Consider the following 19,936-nt stretch of genomic DNA (forward strand, 5'->3'; position numbering starts at 1 on the left):
GCTATCCCTTTTCCATTGAATGGATTTGTCTTCTTTGTCGAAAATCAAGTGACCATATGTGTGTGGATTCATATCTGGGACTTCGATTCGATTCCACTGATCAACCTGCCTGTTGCTGTGTCAGTACCATGCTGTTTTAATTACTATTGCTTTATAGTACAGTTTGAGATCAGATATGGAGAATCCTCCAAAGCACCTTTTAGTGTACAAGATTGTTTTAGCTATTCTGGGATTTTTGTTTTTCTATATGAAGTTCAGAATTGAACTTTCAATGTCTTTTAAAAATTGTGTAAGTATTTTGATAGGGATTGCATTGAATCTGTAGATTGCTTTTGGTAGGATAGCCATTTTTACTATGTTAATTCTCCCGATCCATGAGCGAGGAAGATCATTCCATCTTCTCCTGTCATCTTCAATCTCTTTCTTCAGAGTTTTGAAATTTTTTCAAACAAGTCCTTCACTTGCTTCATTAGAGTAATTCCTAAATATTTTATATTGCTTGGGGCTAATGTGAAGGGTGTGGCTTTCCTAATTTTTTCCTCTGCAAGCTTGTCATTTGTGTATAGGAAGGCTACAGACATTTTTGAGTTAATTTTGTATACAGCCAATTTGCTGAAGGTGTTTTTAGCTATAGGAGTTCTCTGGTGGAATTTTGAGGGTCACTTATGTACACTATCATATCATCTGCAAATAGGGATAATTTGACTTCATCCTTTCCCATTTGGATACCCTTGATCTCCTTTTGTTGTCTTATTGCTCTGGCTAGAACTTCAAGTACTATATTGAAGAGATATGGAGAGAGTAGGCAGCCTTGCCTTGTTCCTGATTTTAGGGGAATTTCCTTGAGTATCTCACCATTTACATTGATTTTGGCTATTGGTTTGCTGTATATAGCCTTTATTATGTTGAGGAAATTGCCTTGTATCCCCGATCTCTCTAAAACTTTAAAATGAATGGGTGTTGGATTTTATCAAATGCTTTCTCTGCATCTAAAGAGATGATCATGTGGTTTTTATTTTCAGTTTGTTTATATGGTGGATTACATTGATGGATTTCCATATATTAAACTATCCCTGCATGCCTGGAATGAAGCCTACTTGGTCATAATGAATGACACCTTTGATGTGTTCTTGTATTTGTTTTGCAAGTATTTTATTTAGTATTTTTGCATCGATGTTCATAAGAGAAATTGGTCTGAAATTCTCTTTCTTTGTTGATTCTTTGTGAGGTTTAGGTATCATTGTGGCTATGGCCTCATAGAATGAATTTGGTAATAAACTATCCCTTTCTATCTTTTGGAGTAGCATGAAGAGTATTGGTATTAACTCGCCCTTGAAGGTCTGGTAGAATTCTGCACTGAAACCATCTGGCCCTGGGCTTTTTTTGGTTGGGAGACTATCAATGATTGCATCTATTTCTGTAGGGGAAATGGGACTATTTAGCTTGTTTATCTGTCTTTCACTCAACTTTGGCAAGTGAAATTGATCAAGAAAATAGTACATTTCCTTTAGATTTTCAAATTTTGTGGCACATATGCCTTCAAAGTAGGATCTTACGATTCTTTGTATTTCTTCAGTGTCTGTTGTTATGTCTCCCTTTTCATTTCTGATTTTGTTGTTTTTTTATACTGTCTCTCTGCCTTTTAGTTAGTTTGGCTAATGGTCAGTCTATCTTGTTGATTGTCTCAAAGAGCCAGCTCTTAGTTTTGGTGATTCTTTGGACTGTTTTCTTAGTTTCTGATTTGTTAATTTCAGCCCTGAGTTTGATTACTTCCAGACGTCTACTCCTTTTGGGTGTTTCTGCTTTTTTTTTTCCCTAGGGCTTCCAGTTGTGTCATTAAGATGCTTATGTGCGATGTTTCAAATTTCTTTTTAAAGGCACTTAGTGCTATGAATTTTCCCCTTAGCACTGCTTTCAATGTATCCCACAAATTTGGGTACGTTGTTCCTTCATTTTCATTGAATTTCAGAAACTCCTTGATTTCTTTCTTTATGTCTTCCCTGACCCAGGTATCATTTAGCAGAGAGTTGTTTAGTTTCCACATACGTGTAGGCTTTTTGTTATTTCTGTTGTTGTTGAATTGCAGCCTAAAAGCATGGTGATCTGATAGTATATAAGGTATTATTTTAATCCTCTTGTATCTGTTGAGGCTTGCTTTGTGACTTACGATGTGATCAGTTTTGGAGAAGGTTCCATGGGGTGCAGAGAAGAAGGTATATTCTTTTTGTTTGGGTGAAAGGTTCTATAGATATCTGTTAGTTCCATTTGACTCATGGTATTGGTTAATGATGTTATTTCTCAGTTTAGTTTCTGTTTCAATGACTTATCCTTCAGTAAGAGTAGGGTGTTGAAGTCTCCCACTATTATTGTATGGGAATCAATGTGTGGTTTAAGCTTTTTTAGCAGATCTTTTACAAATGTGGGTGCCCTTTTATTGCGAGCATAGATGTTCAGAATTGTGATGTCATCTTGGTTGACTTTACCTTTGATGAGTATGAAGTGTTCTTCCTCATTCCTTTTGATTAAGTTTGGTTGAAAGTCTATTTTGTTTGATATTAAAATGGCTACGCCTGCTTGCTTCTTGTGACCATTTGCTTGGAATATTTTTTTCCAACCTTTTACCCTGAGGTAATGCCTATTGTTATGGGTAAGATGTGTTTCTTGAATGCAGAAGAATGTTGCATCTTGTTTATGTACCCATTCAGTTAGTCTATGTCTTTTTTTTTTTTTTTGAGAAGTGAGACCGTTGATGTTGAGAGATATTAATGACCAGTTACTATTAAGAGTCTTAATTTTTATGTTGTTTTCAGTCAAGCGTTTTTGTAGTTGTGGTTTTGCCATGGTATAGTTATCTATTTCCTGAGTAGTTTGGTTGTAGCTTGACCCTTTGGGATGGAGGTTTCCTTCTAGTACTTTCTGGCAAGCTGGATTTGTGGATAGGTACTGTTTGCATCTGTTTTTGTCATAGAATATTTTGTTTTCTCCATCAATGGTTATTGATAGTTTTGCTAGGTAAAGTACTCTGGCCTGGCATCTGTGGTCTCTTAGGGTTTGCAGGATCTCTGTCCAGGTCCTTCTGGCTTTTATGGTCTCTGTTAAGAAGTCAGGTGTAATTCTGATAGGTTTGCCATTAAATGTTATTTGGCCCTTTTCCCTTGCAGCTTTTAATATTCTTTCTTTGTTCTGTGTGTTTTGTGTTTTGATTATTATGTATTGGCAGTTTTTCTTTTCTGGTCAATTCTATTTGGTGTTCTATAGGCCTCTTGTATGTTTATAGGCATCTTTTTCTTTAGATTGGGGAAATTTTCTTCTATGTATTTGTTGAGAATAGTTTCTGGGCCTTGGAGTCTGATATCTTCTCTTTCTTCAATGCCTATTATCCTCAGATTTCTTCTTTTCATGGTGTCCTTAATTTCTTAGATGTTTTGTGTCAGGAGTTTTCCAGATTTGGCATTTTCTTTAATGGTTGCTTCAAGATCTGTAATTGTATCTTGACCTGAGATTCGTTCTTCAATCTCCTGGATTCTGTTAGAAAAGCTCAGCACTGTGTCATTCGCCTTCTTCTCTGAGGTCTCACGTTCTCATTTTTCTTCTGTCTGTGTGTTTATCATTGAATCCATTTTCGTCTTCATATCTTGAACAGATTTTTTTTTATTTCTTTCACCTGATTTTTTGTATATTCCTGAGTTTCTTCCATTGTCACTTTATAGGTCTTCAAATCTTGAACCGATTTATTTATTTCTTTCATCTGGTTGTTTACATTTTCCTGAAAATTTTCCAGTTCCACTCTATGTGCTTCTTTTTGTCTCGCACCTGCTTGGCTGCATCTTCCTGCATCTGATTTCGAATTTTATTTGTTTCCTCCATTATAATCCTAATTACCAAGGATCTGAGGTCATTTTCTTGTGTTTCCATTGTATTTGAGTTCTCTGGCTTGTTTTCTTTGGGATAATTGGAAACTGGAGACGCCATGTTGTTTGGGGGTTTTTTGCATATGCTTTTATGCTGTCCTTTAGATATCTTGCTGTCTTTGTTTTTGTTGGGTAACTTCTAGAGTTGGATGGAGGGAGTCTGATGATAGATTCACTTGTTTTCTCACGATTTCCCTAGGCTGGAAGCTCTGATACTTCACTGGTGTGGATAGCAGGAGGTTAGCCCTGTCGTTTTGGACTCTCACAGCCAGTGATCCTCAGCTCCCCTGTGCTGTGGGTCCTGCAACCATTCTGGGTCTCAGAATAAGCGTTGGGTCAGGCTAAGGTATCCACAGCCTTCTGGGTTCCCTGCCAAGTCCACAGGGACACCTGGCCTGAACCACGTGCGAGCTCAGCTAGATTCTCAGGGCCTGAACCATCTGCTGAGCTCAGCTAGGGCTTCTGGGCCCAAAATGCACACAGGGTCCAGCCAGAATTTTTGGGCTGGGACTATGCACCAAGCTCAGCTAGGGGCTTTTGGCCCAAAGTGTGTGCTGTGGTCAGTTATTTACCCAGGGCCCGAACCATCCACCAAGGGGAGCCAGGAATTCTGGATTCAAACTGCACACTGTGTCCAACCAGAGTCTTAGATCCGAGACTTTGTCAAAAGTTCTGCTAGAGTCTCTGGGCCCAATCTGTCTGCCAATCACAGTTAGGGACTCACGCCCCAAACTGCAGGCCGAACTCCACGGGAGTCTTCAGGGCTGAATTGTGCACCGAGCTCAGCCAGGGACTCTGGACTCACAATGCATGCTGAATTCAGCCTGGGACTCCGGGCCTATACTGAGTGGACAGTCCAGCCAGAGTTTTGGTGCCGCCAAGCCTGTGCGCACAGCTCAACTTGAGTCTCTGGGCCCAATCCGCCCAGCAAGTCCAGCTAGGGCTGACCTCAGCCTGCATCGGCGCCCCAGAACTGCCTGCTGAGCTGAGCTAATGTCTTGGGCAGAACTGCTCGTTGAGGTTAGCTGGCACCTAAGGTGGTACTGAGCATTCTGCCCAGCCTGTGTCACAGCAGGAGAACTGAGGTTGCACTGAGCTGGTGCTTAGGGTGGAACTGAGCACTCAGGGGAGTTGTGGATGCACTGGGCTAGTGCCTAGGGTGGAACTGAGCACTCTGCCCAGCCTGTGTCACAGCAGGGGAGCTTCTGCTGCACTGAGCTAGTGCCTCAGGCAGAATTGCTTGCTGAGCTGAGCCAGCATCTCCATGGTACTGCGCACTGAGCTGAACCCAGGACTCTGGGGCTGAACTGTCCACTGAGTCCAGTTTGGGTTACAAGGCACCACGCGACCCAAATCCTGACCAGAGTCCTCTCTCCCACAGCAATTCTCACCGGCCACCACACTAATCGCCTCCACCAGAAGGCTCAGAGCTGCAAACCTCAGCCACTGCCACTGCTGACGCTGGTGACGCTGGTGCCACCACAGCTGCTGCTGCCTCTGCCGCTGCTGCTCCGATCCGAGAAAATCCGAGCTCCTCCAGTGTGCAGGGGCATGCAGGTCCTCTGCACCCTGGTCCCTCCGAACCATGGAGCACTCCTGTTGCCCTGGTGTAGAGACCTTGGTGTTCTTGGCTCAGAAATCTGTGCAATTCCCTGAATTGTTCACTGGAGCTTCCAAACACTGTCCACACTACGTGCCACCATCTTTGATCCCCCCACTTATAAATCTTACTAGATACTAAATTACTTAATTATGGAATAAGCTTTACTTAGTTTTTTGTATATGTTTTTAAAGGAATAGATAGATGATGCATGGAATACATAGATGGTCTTCAATCACTTCAGAGATCCACAGAAAATGGCATTTAATAATAAAGGGATTCTATGACAGAGAGACACATATGTTCCTGGAAGCACCTTCAGTCTAATTATTCGGGCATCGAGAAATGATAGTGGCAGATAGCCACTGGTCTGAGGAACTTTGCTTAGCTCTACTGATGATGATAGAGAGACCTTCCACGATGATCAAGCCTGATACTGAGAAATTGGCTGTCCAGCCTTGCAGAGATTAGGTGGGCCAGTCCTTCAGGATTCCTGCTTCAGAGAAGTCTGTGAGATGCTTTGGGCTGGCTGATTGAAGGTGAGATGCACCTATGATGGAGAGAAACTTCTGACAGTCAAGAAGCAATCTGTAAGATGCTTTGGGCCTGCTGGCTGAAGACTGGGTGCCCTGATGATGGAGAGGAACTTAAGACAGGTTCCTCTGAGACAGCTCTCTGTCCTGTCAATACTTTTGGAAGTTGCTTGCCTGCACTTCCTTCATATTAGATAGCTTTTCCTTCTGGTGTCTCTGATGGGATTGAAGACTAGATAGCCGCAGTATTAATATACATGCCCAAACTTAAGGGACACAATGAAAGAAGTTCTCAGAAGAAAGTTCATAGCAATAAGTGCCTTCATAAAGTAATTAATAAGATGTCACACTAGTGACTTAACAGCATACCTGAAAGTCCTAGAACAAAAAGGAGCAAACACACCCAAGAGGATTAGACAGCAGGAAATAGTCAAGCTCAAGCCTGAAATCAATAAAGTAGAAACAAAGAGAACAATTTAAAGAATCAACAAAACGAGGATTTGTTTCTTTCAGAAAATTAACAAGATAGACAAATCCCTAGTCAAACTAACTAAAAGACAGAGAGAATATCCAAATGGGCAAAATCATAAATAAAAAGAGAGACATACAACAGATTCTGAGAAAATCCAAAGAATCATTACTTCTTACTTCAAAAGTCTGTACTCCACAAAATTGGAAAATCCAAATGAAGTGGAAAACTTTCTTGATAGATTCCACTTACTGAAGTTAAATCAAGATCAAGTAAACAACTTAAATAGTCCTATAACCCCCAAGGAAGTAAACTAGAAGCAGTCATTAAAAACTTTTCAGCCAAAAATCCCAGGGACAGGCATTTTCTGCATAGAATTTTACCAGGTTTACAAAGGAGAGCTAACACCAATACTTCCCAAACTAGTCCACAAAATAGAAACTGAAGGAACATTGCCAAACTTATTATATGAGGCCACAGTCACCCTTATATCTAAACCAGGAACCCAAAAAACAAAGATAATTTCACACCAATTTTCATCATGAACATTGATGCAAAAATACTCAACAAAATACTCACAAACTGAATCCAAGAATACATCAAAAATATCATCCATCACAATCAAGTAGGATTCATTCCAGGCATGCAGGGGTGATTCAATATATGAAAATCCATCAACATAACCCACCATATAAACAAACTGAAATTTAAAAAATAAGATCATCTAATTAGATGACAAAAAGCATTTGACAAAAACCAACATCCCTTTATGTTAAAGTCTTAGAAATATCAGGGATACAAAGCCCATAGCTAAACACAATAAAGTCAATATACAGCAAGCCTATAGCCAATATCAAATTAACTGGGGAGAAACTTAAATAAATCTCACTAAAATCAGGGACAAGACAAGGATTCCCACTCACTGTATCTCTTCAATATCATACTTAAGTCCTAACTAGAACAATTAGACAGCTAAAGAAGATCAAGAGGATACAAATTGGAAAGGAAGAAATTGAAATATTGCTATGGATAGATGATATGATAGTATACACAAGTGACCCAAAAAACAATTCCACCAGAGAACTTCTATATCTGAAAAATACTGTCAGAAAAGTGGATGGATACATAATTAACTCAAAAAACTCAGTAGCTCTCCTTTATATAAATGACAAACAGACTGAGAAAGAAATTAGAGAAGCTTCACCCTTACAAAGCCACACATAATATAAAGTATTCTGTAACTCTAACCAAGCAAGTGAAAGACCTGTATGAAATTAACTCCACATATCTGAAGGAAGAAATTGAGACAATATCAGGAGATGGAAAGAGCTCCCTCATACACAGATGAGCAGAATTAACATAGTAAAAATGGCCATCTTACCCAAAGTAATCAGACACAGTACAATTCCCATCAAAATTCTAACACAATTCTTTACAGGCTGAAAGATCCATTCTTGACTCCAAATGGAAAAAATTGAGAACAGCTAAAATAATCCTATGCAATAAAAGAACTTCTGTAAATGTCTCCATCCCTGATTTCAAGCTTTACCTCAGAGCAATAGCAATAAAAACTGCATAGTACTGACATAGAGATAAATGGAACTGAATTAAAGACCTGGAAATAAACCCATACCACTCTGCACACTTGATTTTTGACAAACTAGCCAAAATCAAACAATGGAAAACAAAAAGCATCTTCAACAAATGATGCTCATCTAACTGAATGGCTACCTGTAGAAAAATGCAAATAGACCCATATTTATCACCTTGCATAAAACTTAAGTTTGATCAAAGACCTCAACATAAAACCAGATACACTAAATCTGTTAGAAGAGAAAGTGGGGAAGAGCTTTGAAGTCACTGGGAGAGGGGTCAACTTCCTGAACAGAACACCAACAGCTCAGGCTTTGATCAACAATTAATAAATGGGACCTTAGGAAAGTGAAAAGCTTCTGTAGAGCAAAGGACACTGTCTATAGAACAAAATATCAATCTACAGATTAGGAAAAGGTCTTCACCAGCCTTACATCTAAAAAATGGCTAATATCCAAAATATATAAAGAACTCAAGACCTCTCTCTCTTCCTCTTCCTTTTCCTCTTCTATTATTATTATTATTATTATTATTATTATTATTATTATTATTATTATTATTATTATTATTACTCTTTCTGTCTCTGTCTCTCTCCAGGGTACTCATCTCCCCTTTCTTCTCTCCCCATGCTCATTTAATAAACCTCATATAACATAAAAATAAGAACTCAAGAAATTAAACAGCAACAAAGTAACTTAATTAAAAATGGCGAGGATGTGGAGAAAGGGAAACACTCTTCCATTGCTGGTGGGAGTGCAAAAGTGTACAAACACTTTGGAAATCAATCTGGCACTTCCTCAGAAAATTGAGACTAGTTCTATTTCAAGACCCAACTATACCACTCCTGGGCATATATCCAAAAGATGCTCTGCCAAACAAAGAATTTTGAACAGAAGAGCTATAAACAGTAAACAAAATGGATGAAATAATTTAATAAAAGAAATTAAAGAAAAAGTGCAAGGTTTTATTATTTCAGCAAATTAAAAAGATGTCAAGTCTATATGTAAAAACTACTTTAGAACTTCATAAAGAATATAAAAGTAGCTACTAAAACTTAAGAACTTGCAATTCATGAGACATTGGAATAAGTATATATGCACACACACATGTCCACGTGTGTGTGCATGTGTGTGTGTGTGTGTGTGTGTGTGTGTGTGTGTGTGTGTGTGTGTGTAAGGGAACTTTCTTAGTATTACATAATGAATATGGAGAAAAATCATAAATTAAATCCAGTTCTGATTTCAACAGTATTATCCATTGGTATGGTGCAGTTAGTCATTACATGAATGAGTTCCTATTGTCTACCAGGAATATCTCTAAGAGTGGAGGCACGTTTTTTGACCAGTGTTACTAGGTCCCTGGGATATCTATCTAGTTTCAGGTTCTTGGTCATCAAAGTAGTCTTGGGTATGTGTTGAATCTCATGGAGTGGACCTCAAGTAAAATCAGCTATTGGTTGCTTGTTCCCACAAGCTTTCTGCCACCATTGCCCTTCCATATCTTTCAGACAGGACACCATCGTAGATAAAAGGTTTATTTCTGTCCTAGTGTTTATGTTTGTCTTTTGAGAGCATACAGAGTACATTACTATACCAAAGACACTAAATGTAAACATGAAGGCTCTATATTGGCACTGACTCAACATCTCCTTTTAATGAGTTCTGTACATGTTGTCTTCAGCAAATGGTCCTTGTTATCAGTTTTTGGAAAGAAGCATATAGTCTTGGAAAGAGCCTGGGTTGTTTGAGTATCCCTGCTGGTTTACGTGAAAATCCCAGATCACTCTATTTTACCAATAAAGACTTAGGAGCCACATGCTGTGGTGAAAAATCTGCTAGCTCGGAGAGGCAGAGAAAGCACCCGGCTGGCATTCCTACTCACCTCACATCTTGATGGAAAAGGACAAAAAGGCTCACTCATTCAGCTGACAGCCCAGGAAGAAAAGGCCAAAAAAACCAAGGCCAAAGGCTTACTACCTCAAAGTTCAAAAGGCCAAAGGCCAAGGAGCTGCGGAGCTCAAGAGCTAGCGAGCTAAGAGACAAAGAGCTGAAAGGTAAAGAGCCCAAGCTTAAATTCCAAGGCCAAGGAGCTCAAGAGCTAAGGTGCCTTCTACTTCTACAGGCTGTCTTAAATACCTTTCAACTCAAATTCCCTCCTACTCTTTAATCTGTCATCTGGTTTCTTGCTCTGACTCTTGAGGTAATATTGGTTTTATTAAACCCTGTGTACAGATAGCTTTTGGATTAACGGTGTGTGCTAAGGCTCAGCCACACCAAACAAGAAACAGGTTTTTACTCTTCACATTCTCAGAGATCACATTGAGATCAAATATCTGGTAACAGAGCCCCCCCCATGGGACTCCTTTGGCCAATATATCATATTTTAAATTTCTACCTACCCTGACATATGTAATGCACAAGTTAGTATCTCTGCTCCTGGATTTCCCCATTCAATAGACACTTACAGAAACTCTAGTTTCCTCAAATGCTCTCCTTTCATTTACAGAGTATCTTTTGCTTCTATTATGTTTTAGCTACACCTACATGTAAGGAGACACAATCACACAGGACATCGAGGAATACAAGTGACCTCAAACCCATCTCCTATGATGACCCAATGGTGCTTTTGCATCCAAAATCAAACTGATTGGACTGTTGCTCCTAATCTCAGCCCTTCACCGTGAAGGAACCAGCGTCCCCTCCTTAAGGACCCCCATTAAGGCCAAAGTCTGTAACTCTCCTCTGCTGCAGACTGCTTTAACACTTCCCTTCTCTGCCAGTAAAACAATTCTGAGATAAGCCACAACTGATAACTGACCCTAGCCACCTGCCAGGGCAGAGTGTCCCAAGAGTTAAAGAAATATGTGGGGAACCGCCCTTAGTGGCTCTTGGCTTAAAACATAGGCAATTTCATCTTGTCCGTAGACTCCATTTTCTACATCTCTGCCTGGCACATAGCAGGCTGGAGTCAGCCAGAGGCCACTCCACCCGGTCCTGGGAAGCCACTTGCTTATCTTACCTTTGCATCTGCATTCCCTCAGAACTTACTTCCTTATCTTGAAGTTTTTACTACCGAGATAGATAGCAGAACATCTGCCATTAGGTGTCCATAGCAACCCTGCCTGCCCAAATACCCTTGCCCAGGAGATTGCCTACCAAAAACCCTATGGAAACTTTCGATAAACGAGGCTTGATCACAATCTTATCTTACCTCCTTTTCCGCTTGTCTCCTGTCCTATTTTACTCCTGCACCCCCTCCTAGAGTCTCCGTTTGAAAACCCTACACCCTGGGTCAGATTGGCACCCATACACATGGCTTGAGGAACGGGGGAATCTGTGAGGAGCGCCATCCCTTAAAGACTGCAGTCGCTTCGTTACATAGAGGTTGCTGCGGGAGAACACTCACTCTATGAGAGAAGACCTGAAAAGAGATGGCCGCCGCGGAAGTTGCCCACTCCGTGAAAGAAGATCCGAGAGGTAAGAGGACAGTGATAGTATGGGACAGGAAATTAGTGTGCATGAAAAGTTCATAGGTGGACTTAAAGATGCTCTCAAGCCACGAGGAACTAGGGTTAAGAAAAAAGATTTAGCTCATTTTTCCCTCTTTCTTAAAGACGTTTGTCCTTGGCTCCCACAAGAAGGGACCATAGATAAGAAAAGATGGAGGAGAGTGGATGGGTGATGCTTTAAATGATTGCTATTGGACCTTTAGCCCTGAAAAGGTCCCTGTCACTGCCTTTTCTTATTGGAATTTGGTTAATGATATCTTGTGTGTTAGACACTTTCATGAGGATATTTAAAGTGTATTAGACGAAGGTGAAAAAATTTCTTAAAGAAGAACTTAGAAAAAGTCTGGGTTTCCTGAACTCCCGTTCTGTAAGCCCCTAACCCTCTAAAAAAGAAAGAGGGACCCCCTTGCCTGAGTCCATAGTAATCTCCTGTGATGAGGAAAAGGCTGACATAAGTGATCTGAAAAATAACCAGGACTCTAAAATCCTCCCCCCGCCCCAAAGCCTAACACAAAAAATGATTCACCTACCAAAAAACTTGATCCCCTAAAAGACTTTACCCATCTCTAAAAACCTTCCATTCTGAAGTAAACAACAACGATGATTTAACTCCTGAAGAGGAGGCTGATTTAGAAGAAGTGGCCCTATATAGTAACTACTACTGGCCACCGCTCACTCGCTGCCCTCCTCCCTACCATTTAGCACCCCCCTTATTCGGCCTGGTCCTTCACCTTCCATTAACATGCTCTCGGCCCCTATGGTCAGGATGCTGATTTCCAAGACACACAGAGTAATACTGTCCTTTTGAAAAAGGACCTCGCCTTGACAATCAAAAGGCTACAGGAGGTTATCCAACTTTAAAAGGAGCACAATGAACTGATTAAAGAATTAAGAATGCCCAGACTCGCCTGTAGTTTTCCAGGACCCACTGGGTCCTTCCATTTCCTCTTTCTCCCAGGCTTCTCACACCTAAAGTTTCAATAGGATGTCCTCCCCTCTTACCCACTATTCTGGTAGGTACAGTTTTTCATGGGGACGTACACCTTGGACTAGTGTCTCGATATAAGTGAGTATATACCATTTAGCTCTTTTTGCTTCTGTGTGAACTTACTCATTATGACAATTTCTAGTTCAATCCATTTGTCCACAAATTTTGGAAATTCCTTGTTTTTAATAGCTGAGTAGTATTCCATAGTGTAAATGTACCACAGTTTCTTTATCTCCGCAAACTGTGGCAACAGCCAAGGAAAAAATAGGCAGTAAAAACCTTGAACCCCTACCCGGACTAGCCGATGGACATTCTCCACTGTTGAGTGGAGAAGGAGATCTAACTTTCACACAAACTCTGGTGCCCCATATTTGAACATGTCCCTTGGACGGAGATGCCTGGTGGCACTCAGAGGAAAGATAAGAGGTCACCAAGGAGAGACTTGATACCGTATGAGCATATTCAGGGGGAGGAGGTCCCCCTCAGACACAGACTTAGGGGAGGGGAGGGGAGTAGGGGGGAAGCGGGAGGAAGGGAGGAATGGGAGGATACATGGGATGGGCTAACAACTGAGATGTAATATGTATAAATTAATAAAAATGTATTTTAAAAAAAAAGAATTAAGAATGCTAGACCTTGAATTTCGACTAGCCAAGCCCTCCTGCACCACGCTTACAGCCCTGGAACCTGTCCTGGCTTTACACCGGTCAGGTCCGCCAGCCTCTCCTGAAGCTTTGACTCTGGCACCCCCTACAGGCAAACATCCTAAACCGATTTTTAAAAAAACAAAAAACAAAAAACCCTTCCCTCCTCAAAGATTTGACTTGTTTCCAGTCACTGAGACTCTTATTAAACTAACCACCACTTATGCAATCAGATTAACGCCAATTTCATCTCGATTCAAACAGGATCTTATATTGTCCACCCTGATAATTCTTGGTAGCCCCGTAGTAACGGATTGACACTGGTGTGGGCATTACCTCTCTTGTTCTTTCCAATAAGCATTACTCAGATCCCTGCTTCTCAATCAACAAAGACCATGAATGACTGGAATCCACCATTTCACACCTTGAAAAATCCCTTACTTCACTTGCTAAGGTTGTCCTTCAAAATAGAAGAGGTTTAGACTTGCTTCTCCTCCAGCGAGGAGGCCTTTGTGCAGCTCTTAAAGAAGAGTGTTGCTTTTACATGGACCACTCTGAAGTGGTCAAGGGCTCCATGGCCTGGAGCATAGACAGAGGGAACAAGATCAGAGCTGGTTCTCAACCTCTCTTTGGCTAACCACTCTTTTACGCTCTGCGTTAGGACCCCTGATAGGCTTGTTACTGCTTATATCTTTCAGGCCTTGGGCTTTTAAAAAACTGACCAATTTTGTAAAACAGCAAGTGGATGCCATCCAGGCCAAGCCCATACCGGTCCATTATCACAGGGTGGGGCTTGCAGACCAAGGCTATTCAGATGAATAGCAGGCCATACCTTAGGTGACCCTGCCTAATACAGAGCCAGGGGTCAAAAGGCTACCCTTGGACCCAATGACTGGTTATAGAGGGCGCTAGGGGATTCAGAGCCTATGACAGGATTATGCACAATCAGGACCATATCCGACCCAAGACAAGAAATGCCAACCAATTTTCAAAGACATCAAGCTGTTGGCCTCTTGAAGACGGGTAAGGGACAGTCTGAAGAGATTGTTGCATCCTAAGACAGACCTGGACCACCCATCCAGCTTAAAATATATATATAAAAGGGGGACCTGTGGGGAGCCGCCCTTAGTGTCTCTTGGCTTAAGACATAGGCAATTCCATCTTGTCTGTAGACTCCATTTTCTACACGTCTTCCTGTTTTCTACACCTCTGCCTGGCATGTAGCAGGGTGGGGTCAGCCTGAGGCCACTCCATCCGGTCCTGGGAAACCACTTGCTTATCTCACCTTTGCATCTGCATTCCCTTGCTTCCTTATCTTGAAGTTTTCACTACCGAGATAGATAGCAGAACATCTGCCATTAGGTGTCCAAAGCAACCCTGCCTACCCAAATACCCTTGGCCCTGAGATTGCCTACGAAAACCCTGTGAAATTTTTCAATAAGTGAGGCTTGATCACAATCTTGTCTTGCCTCCTTTTCTTCACATCTCCTGTCCTTTTTCACTCCTGCACCCCCTCCTAGGGTCTCCGTTTGAAAACCCTGTGGGCCAGGGCAGAAATACACTGTTTAGACTAACAACAAAGCCAGCTCACCTCACAAAAGTCCAAACATACCCTCTCCTAGTCAAGCTGACCAGCAAATGATCTAGCACATAACAACAATAAAATTTTAAAAACTATGCCAAAGTTCCTAATACCCCCTGTGACTGCTTCAACCAAGCTTTTCCATAGGTCAACTTGCCCCTCCACCCATTACCCAACCACAAAATTCCAAAGCTAATAACTCCCCAAGTGCCAACCAATCACATAATATAAAACTCATTTCTTTGTTTAAAACCTATTTTTTTAAAAAACCCTATGAATTTGCTGTTCAGGGTTGCCTCACTCTGATGTTCCAGATGATCCAGTGCACTGGAACAATAAACCTCTTGCTTTTGCATCAGTCTGGTCTCCATCTCTCATTTGGATGCTTCCACGAATAGACTCTCCTGACTGGAGTCTTACAACACACATTTGTTTACATTATGTTGTATCCAGGTAGGAAAGCCCTCAGAGAAACTACAATATGAAGTTTGTGGAAGGACCACTCCTGGACACAAATAGATGGAGAAATGCTCTTGAAGTTTTATAACAAGGATAGGTTATTTTTTGGAATAATAGCCAGAGGGAATAAGGGACATCAGGAAAACAAGGCGCTCAGAATGAACTAAGCAAGGTCCGTATGAGCTCACAGAGACTCAACCAGCAACCATGGGGCCTAATTGAATAAACAGGAGGTCCTCTGGAGATGCAGGATGCTCAGTACACAGAAACTTGATTAGTTGTTCATCTTCTCACCTCACAAACTTCCATTCAACATAATTAAACCCAAATTAAGCTTAAAATAACTTTTGAGCAAAACAGATGTAGTAACTGTGGGGAGAGAGGGAAGCTGTGCTTCAGAGACTGGGTCCCTGAATAACCCTTCCTTCCTCCTGACACTGTGACAATGTGAAACTTGAAATTTTCAATACCTGATGACACCAATATCCCCACAGATGATCCAGACAGTACAAATGTGACCTGGCAGGTGTCACCTTCCCAGAGATGCCTCAGAGCCTGTCCCCACCACAGAGGTCCAGGTGAGTCCACTTCACTAAAGGGCTCTCTCTCTCTCTCTCTCTCTCTCTCTCTCTCTCTCACACACACACACACACACACACACACACACACACACACACACACACACACTAACCCAGGGAGTAGTTGAGAGGCTCTGCAAACTTTGAGTCCTCCACTTCCTTCTGACCCTGACAAGGCTATTACCTGGCTCTGGAGGACTCATAGATAGGAAAATGGGAGAGAAATGCTGAGGCATCACTGTCTATCCTCAGGCTGGAGTACCATGACAGAGCTCTGGGCAGGTCTTTCCCTGAGGTTACCTCCTTGCCTTTTTATAGAAATGAGTAATATATAAAAGATTTTTAGATGTTTATAAAAGTTTGAGACAAACATAATGATATACTCCCGAAACATCTGCACAAGACAGACTGAGGCAAGATAATGTTTCAGGCTAGCCCTGTTTACACTGGAGACTGAGTCTCAAAAATAATAAGACAAAAGAAAAACAAACAAAAGAATCTTATTTTTTAGATACCATGCTTGCCAGCATTGTGACTACAAGTGTGTCGCTAGTGTTTGTAAATTTTGATTGCTTTACTTTTGATGCATTTCCATGTTTCAAATGTTGACCTATGTTTTCTTTAACAACTGCTTTAAATTCTTAATTTAAAGGTTTTCCTTCTGTAGCCATCCTGACAGTCTCTAGATTATATCACATGCTATTATATATACTTATCTCAAAACCAGCCATTGTGCATCTGTATACCTGGTGCATGTAGAGAACTGTGAACCACTAAGTGTAACAGTTACTGTCGCCATCTTGAGAATCCCTGCTGTGAAGGATGCAGGCTGTGAACTAGCACATCCTGAAACAGCTCATTTTAGCTTCATCCCAGCATGAAGCAGCAAAGAACAATGATCTGTTTTTGTTTGTTTGTTTTCATAAAACCAGGATGGATGTGTGTAAACTTCCTAAGGCTTGGGGGCTAGATCCAGACGTGGTATCACCCATCTATCTAAAGGCAAGAACAACACATCTTTTAAATAAATTTGCTAGCATGTCTGAAGATAATCTGGAAGATGAGTCACCTCTCCCTCTGCTAATAGTCCACTTCAGTGGAAGGAATCTATTATTAAAACATTAGAAGCTGATCTCAAATATGATTTAAAGTTTGGAAAAAGGAAGAGATAACTAAAAAGAGCAGATACCCAGGTAAACAAGCATTAGACAAAAAAAAAATTTTTTTTTCATGATGACTTAGGATAAAATGATAGCAGGGATTTTTTTAAGATTCCAATCACTGACTAAACACTTTTTGTTGTAAATGTTAATGATGCACTTGATGTTGATGTCTGGAGCATTATTCATTGTGTTCAGATACTTAGAATGGTATTGTGATCTCTACCCTGCAGTAGAGCAGCAGATGAAAGGCAACGATTGACTTTTAGAGTCATGAAGCCACCTGGACACACACCAGGAAAAAAACCTCAGGTTTGTGTATGTCACCTGTGAGGTTATCAGGTCAAAAAAAATTACATAATCCCATGAGTTTGGCATGAAGGGGAGCAGTTAACAGAACATTCCAAGAACTCAGAACACACACACCTGCAGACAAGGGCCCACACAAACTGACATAGCTGCTGCTCACAAGGCCCTGCAGAGGCAAATGCCACCACGACCTCTTAGATGAGGGAATCCCTGCTCACAGTGGCATGCCCCAACCTACTGTGCTGCATGCAGCCCACAGTGAGGGCTCATAGCTCACAAACTGCCCTCATCTCATAGCAACACCTAACATCTCATCAATTCTCTTCCTCCATTCTCTTAATCATCCCCTTGCCCAAAGCCACTCCATGCTCCCTAAAGTACACTGAGGTCACTCAGTGGGTCAGATGGCCTAAAGTCACAGCTCTCTGATGCTCTCTCTCTTTCTCTCTAGCACCCAGTGTCCCCCTAGACACTCTCCCTGGCTGCAACCTGGTGGTCACATGAAATTTTTAGCATACTTTTTGATGAATTCAACTACTGGGCCCTATCCAGAAAAGCTATTCAGTTTGACATGACAGTGAGGACTACATAAAAAAATAATGATCTAGTGAATATTTATATGGAGTAAAATTGCAAAAGTGTCAATATAAAAGCTTTTAAATATTAAGATGGAAAAAAATCACTTGTAATCACAACAACTCCAGGAGGCAGAGGCTGGTGGATCTCTGGGAGTTTGAGGACAGACTGGCCTGAAAGCCAAGTTCAAGACAGCCAAGGCTACACAGAGAAACCTGTCTTGAAAAATAAATAAATAAAAGATGTAGAAAATGAAAATACAAAACTTTGAGGCTAAATGCAAATCTAGACATTGTTTTGCTAATCAAGAGTTAAATAAGAAAAGAATATCAAACACAGGAGGAAGGATGTGGAAGGTAAAATTGCTAGATCTGAGAGATGTCACAGGTGTTGACCAGCAAGCTTTCCAGTGTCTTTTATGTGATGTGGGGAAGGCAGACAGGGTCAGCATGAGCCTCAGGCTTTTGGAACTTGGTAGAGAAATAGTATGAAATAGAATGAGAAACGGAGGTTGAAATTTTGGTTGAGGATCTTGGAGTTAAATTCAACTATGCAGAAAGGTAACAAAGATAATACAGAAATGCAGACAGATACCCACACCCACACACTGTAGAGTTAAAAAATAAAAATAAAAGCCTTTAAAAGTTTAGATTTGAATCCCATTTGCCAAACACCTACCAAAGCGCACCCAGTAACCCAAAGTCTATACGAATAAGGGGGAATTTCAGTAACCTAATCTGCAACATTACATGTGTCCACCACTGTTTCTTGAACACCAGAAAATGCTATTATGCAAAATGGGCATTTCAGGTGCATGTGCAGCATTACTGATGCTTTTAAAAAAATAAATAAATATTTGTATCTTGCATACAAGGAAAGAAGAAATGGCTTTGGAGTTTACTAAGAAAATAATCTTTCTCTTCATGACTATGCTTGGCATTCTGGGGAACTTAACTCTTTCTGTGGATTATGTGTACCGTTGGTGGAGAGGCCCTGAGAAGAAATCCACACACCTTATTCTCATTCACTTGGCTTTAACAAACATCATAATCCTCTGTGCAAAAGGATTGCCAAAGACAATAGCAGCTTTGGGTTTGAGAATCTTCCTAAATGACATAGGGTGTAAGATCATTGTTTACCTGGAAAGGGTGGCCCGTGGCCTCTCCATCTGCACCAGCAGTCTCCTCACTGTGGTCCAGGCCATCATCATCAGTCCCAGAGCATCTGGGTGGAGGAGGCTCAGGCCAAAATCTTCATGGCACATCCTTCCACTCTTCTCAGTCTTTTGGATACTCAATGCTTTAATAAGTTTGAACCTAATCCATTCCACAACAAATATAAGATTGAATGTATCACAGCTTCGGAGTGATGACAACTATTGTTATTTTATGCTACCAACTTGGAAAATAAAATGGATTGTTCTCCCTCTCATGGTCCTGAGAGATGCAGTGTTCCAGGGCACCATGGGAGGGGCCAGTGGCTACATGGTGTTTCTTCTCCACAAGCACCACCAGCATGTCCTCTACCTTCAGAGCTCCAAGCTTCTCTACAGAATTCCCCCTGAGCTGAGAGCTGCTCAAAGTGTCCTCCTTCTGATGCTCTGCTTTGTTTTCTTCTACTGGTCAGATTGTGCCTTTTCAATAGTTCTAAGTCTCTCCTCAGGGGACAATTCCTTGATGGTAAATACTCTCCGAGAACTTCTGGCCCTTGGTTATGCAACATTTAGCCCCCTTGTGCTGATTCACAGGGATGGACTTCTGGCTAAGTGTCAGCATTTTCAGTGGGAAAATTTAAGAAAATGTCTCTCTAATTGATATATTCATTGAGTGAGAAAAAACTCTCAGGTCTGCAGTATTGTGGGTAAAACAAAATCCCACACAGCAGTTACAATCTTGGTGACTCAAGCCTTGCACTGAGAGTAATGTTACAGTGATGTAGAAACCTCATTCTAGTAGTGGCTATATGTTAAGTACTTTGTTTTCCTGTGTGTTAATTTACTGTTTATGAATAGTTTGCCTGCATTTAT

The 19,936-nt window shown here is 41.1% G+C and overlaps 1 protein-coding gene across 1 annotated transcript; it reads left to right on the forward strand.

Annotated features, from left to right (window-relative positions):
- Positions 1 to 18,703: 18,703 nt before the first annotated feature.
- Positions 18,704 to 19,724, forward strand: LOC311605875 (vomeronasal type-1 receptor 4-like; the record flags this gene model as incomplete). The annotated part of the gene is made up of 1 exon (XM_084796727.1): positions 18,704 to 19,724. Exon 1 carries the CDS (start codon positions 18,795 to 18,797, stop codon positions 19,722 to 19,724), a length of 930 nt encoding a protein of 309 aa, XP_084652853.1. The 5' UTR covers positions 18,704 to 18,794.
- Positions 19,725 to 19,936: the final 212 nt, after the last annotated feature.

This window comes from Acomys minous, assembly GCF_964271855.1.
Source record: "Acomys minous genome assembly, chromosome: 9".
In the NCBI taxonomy this organism is placed as follows: domain Eukaryota; kingdom Metazoa; phylum Chordata; class Mammalia; order Rodentia; family Muridae; genus Acomys; species Acomys minous.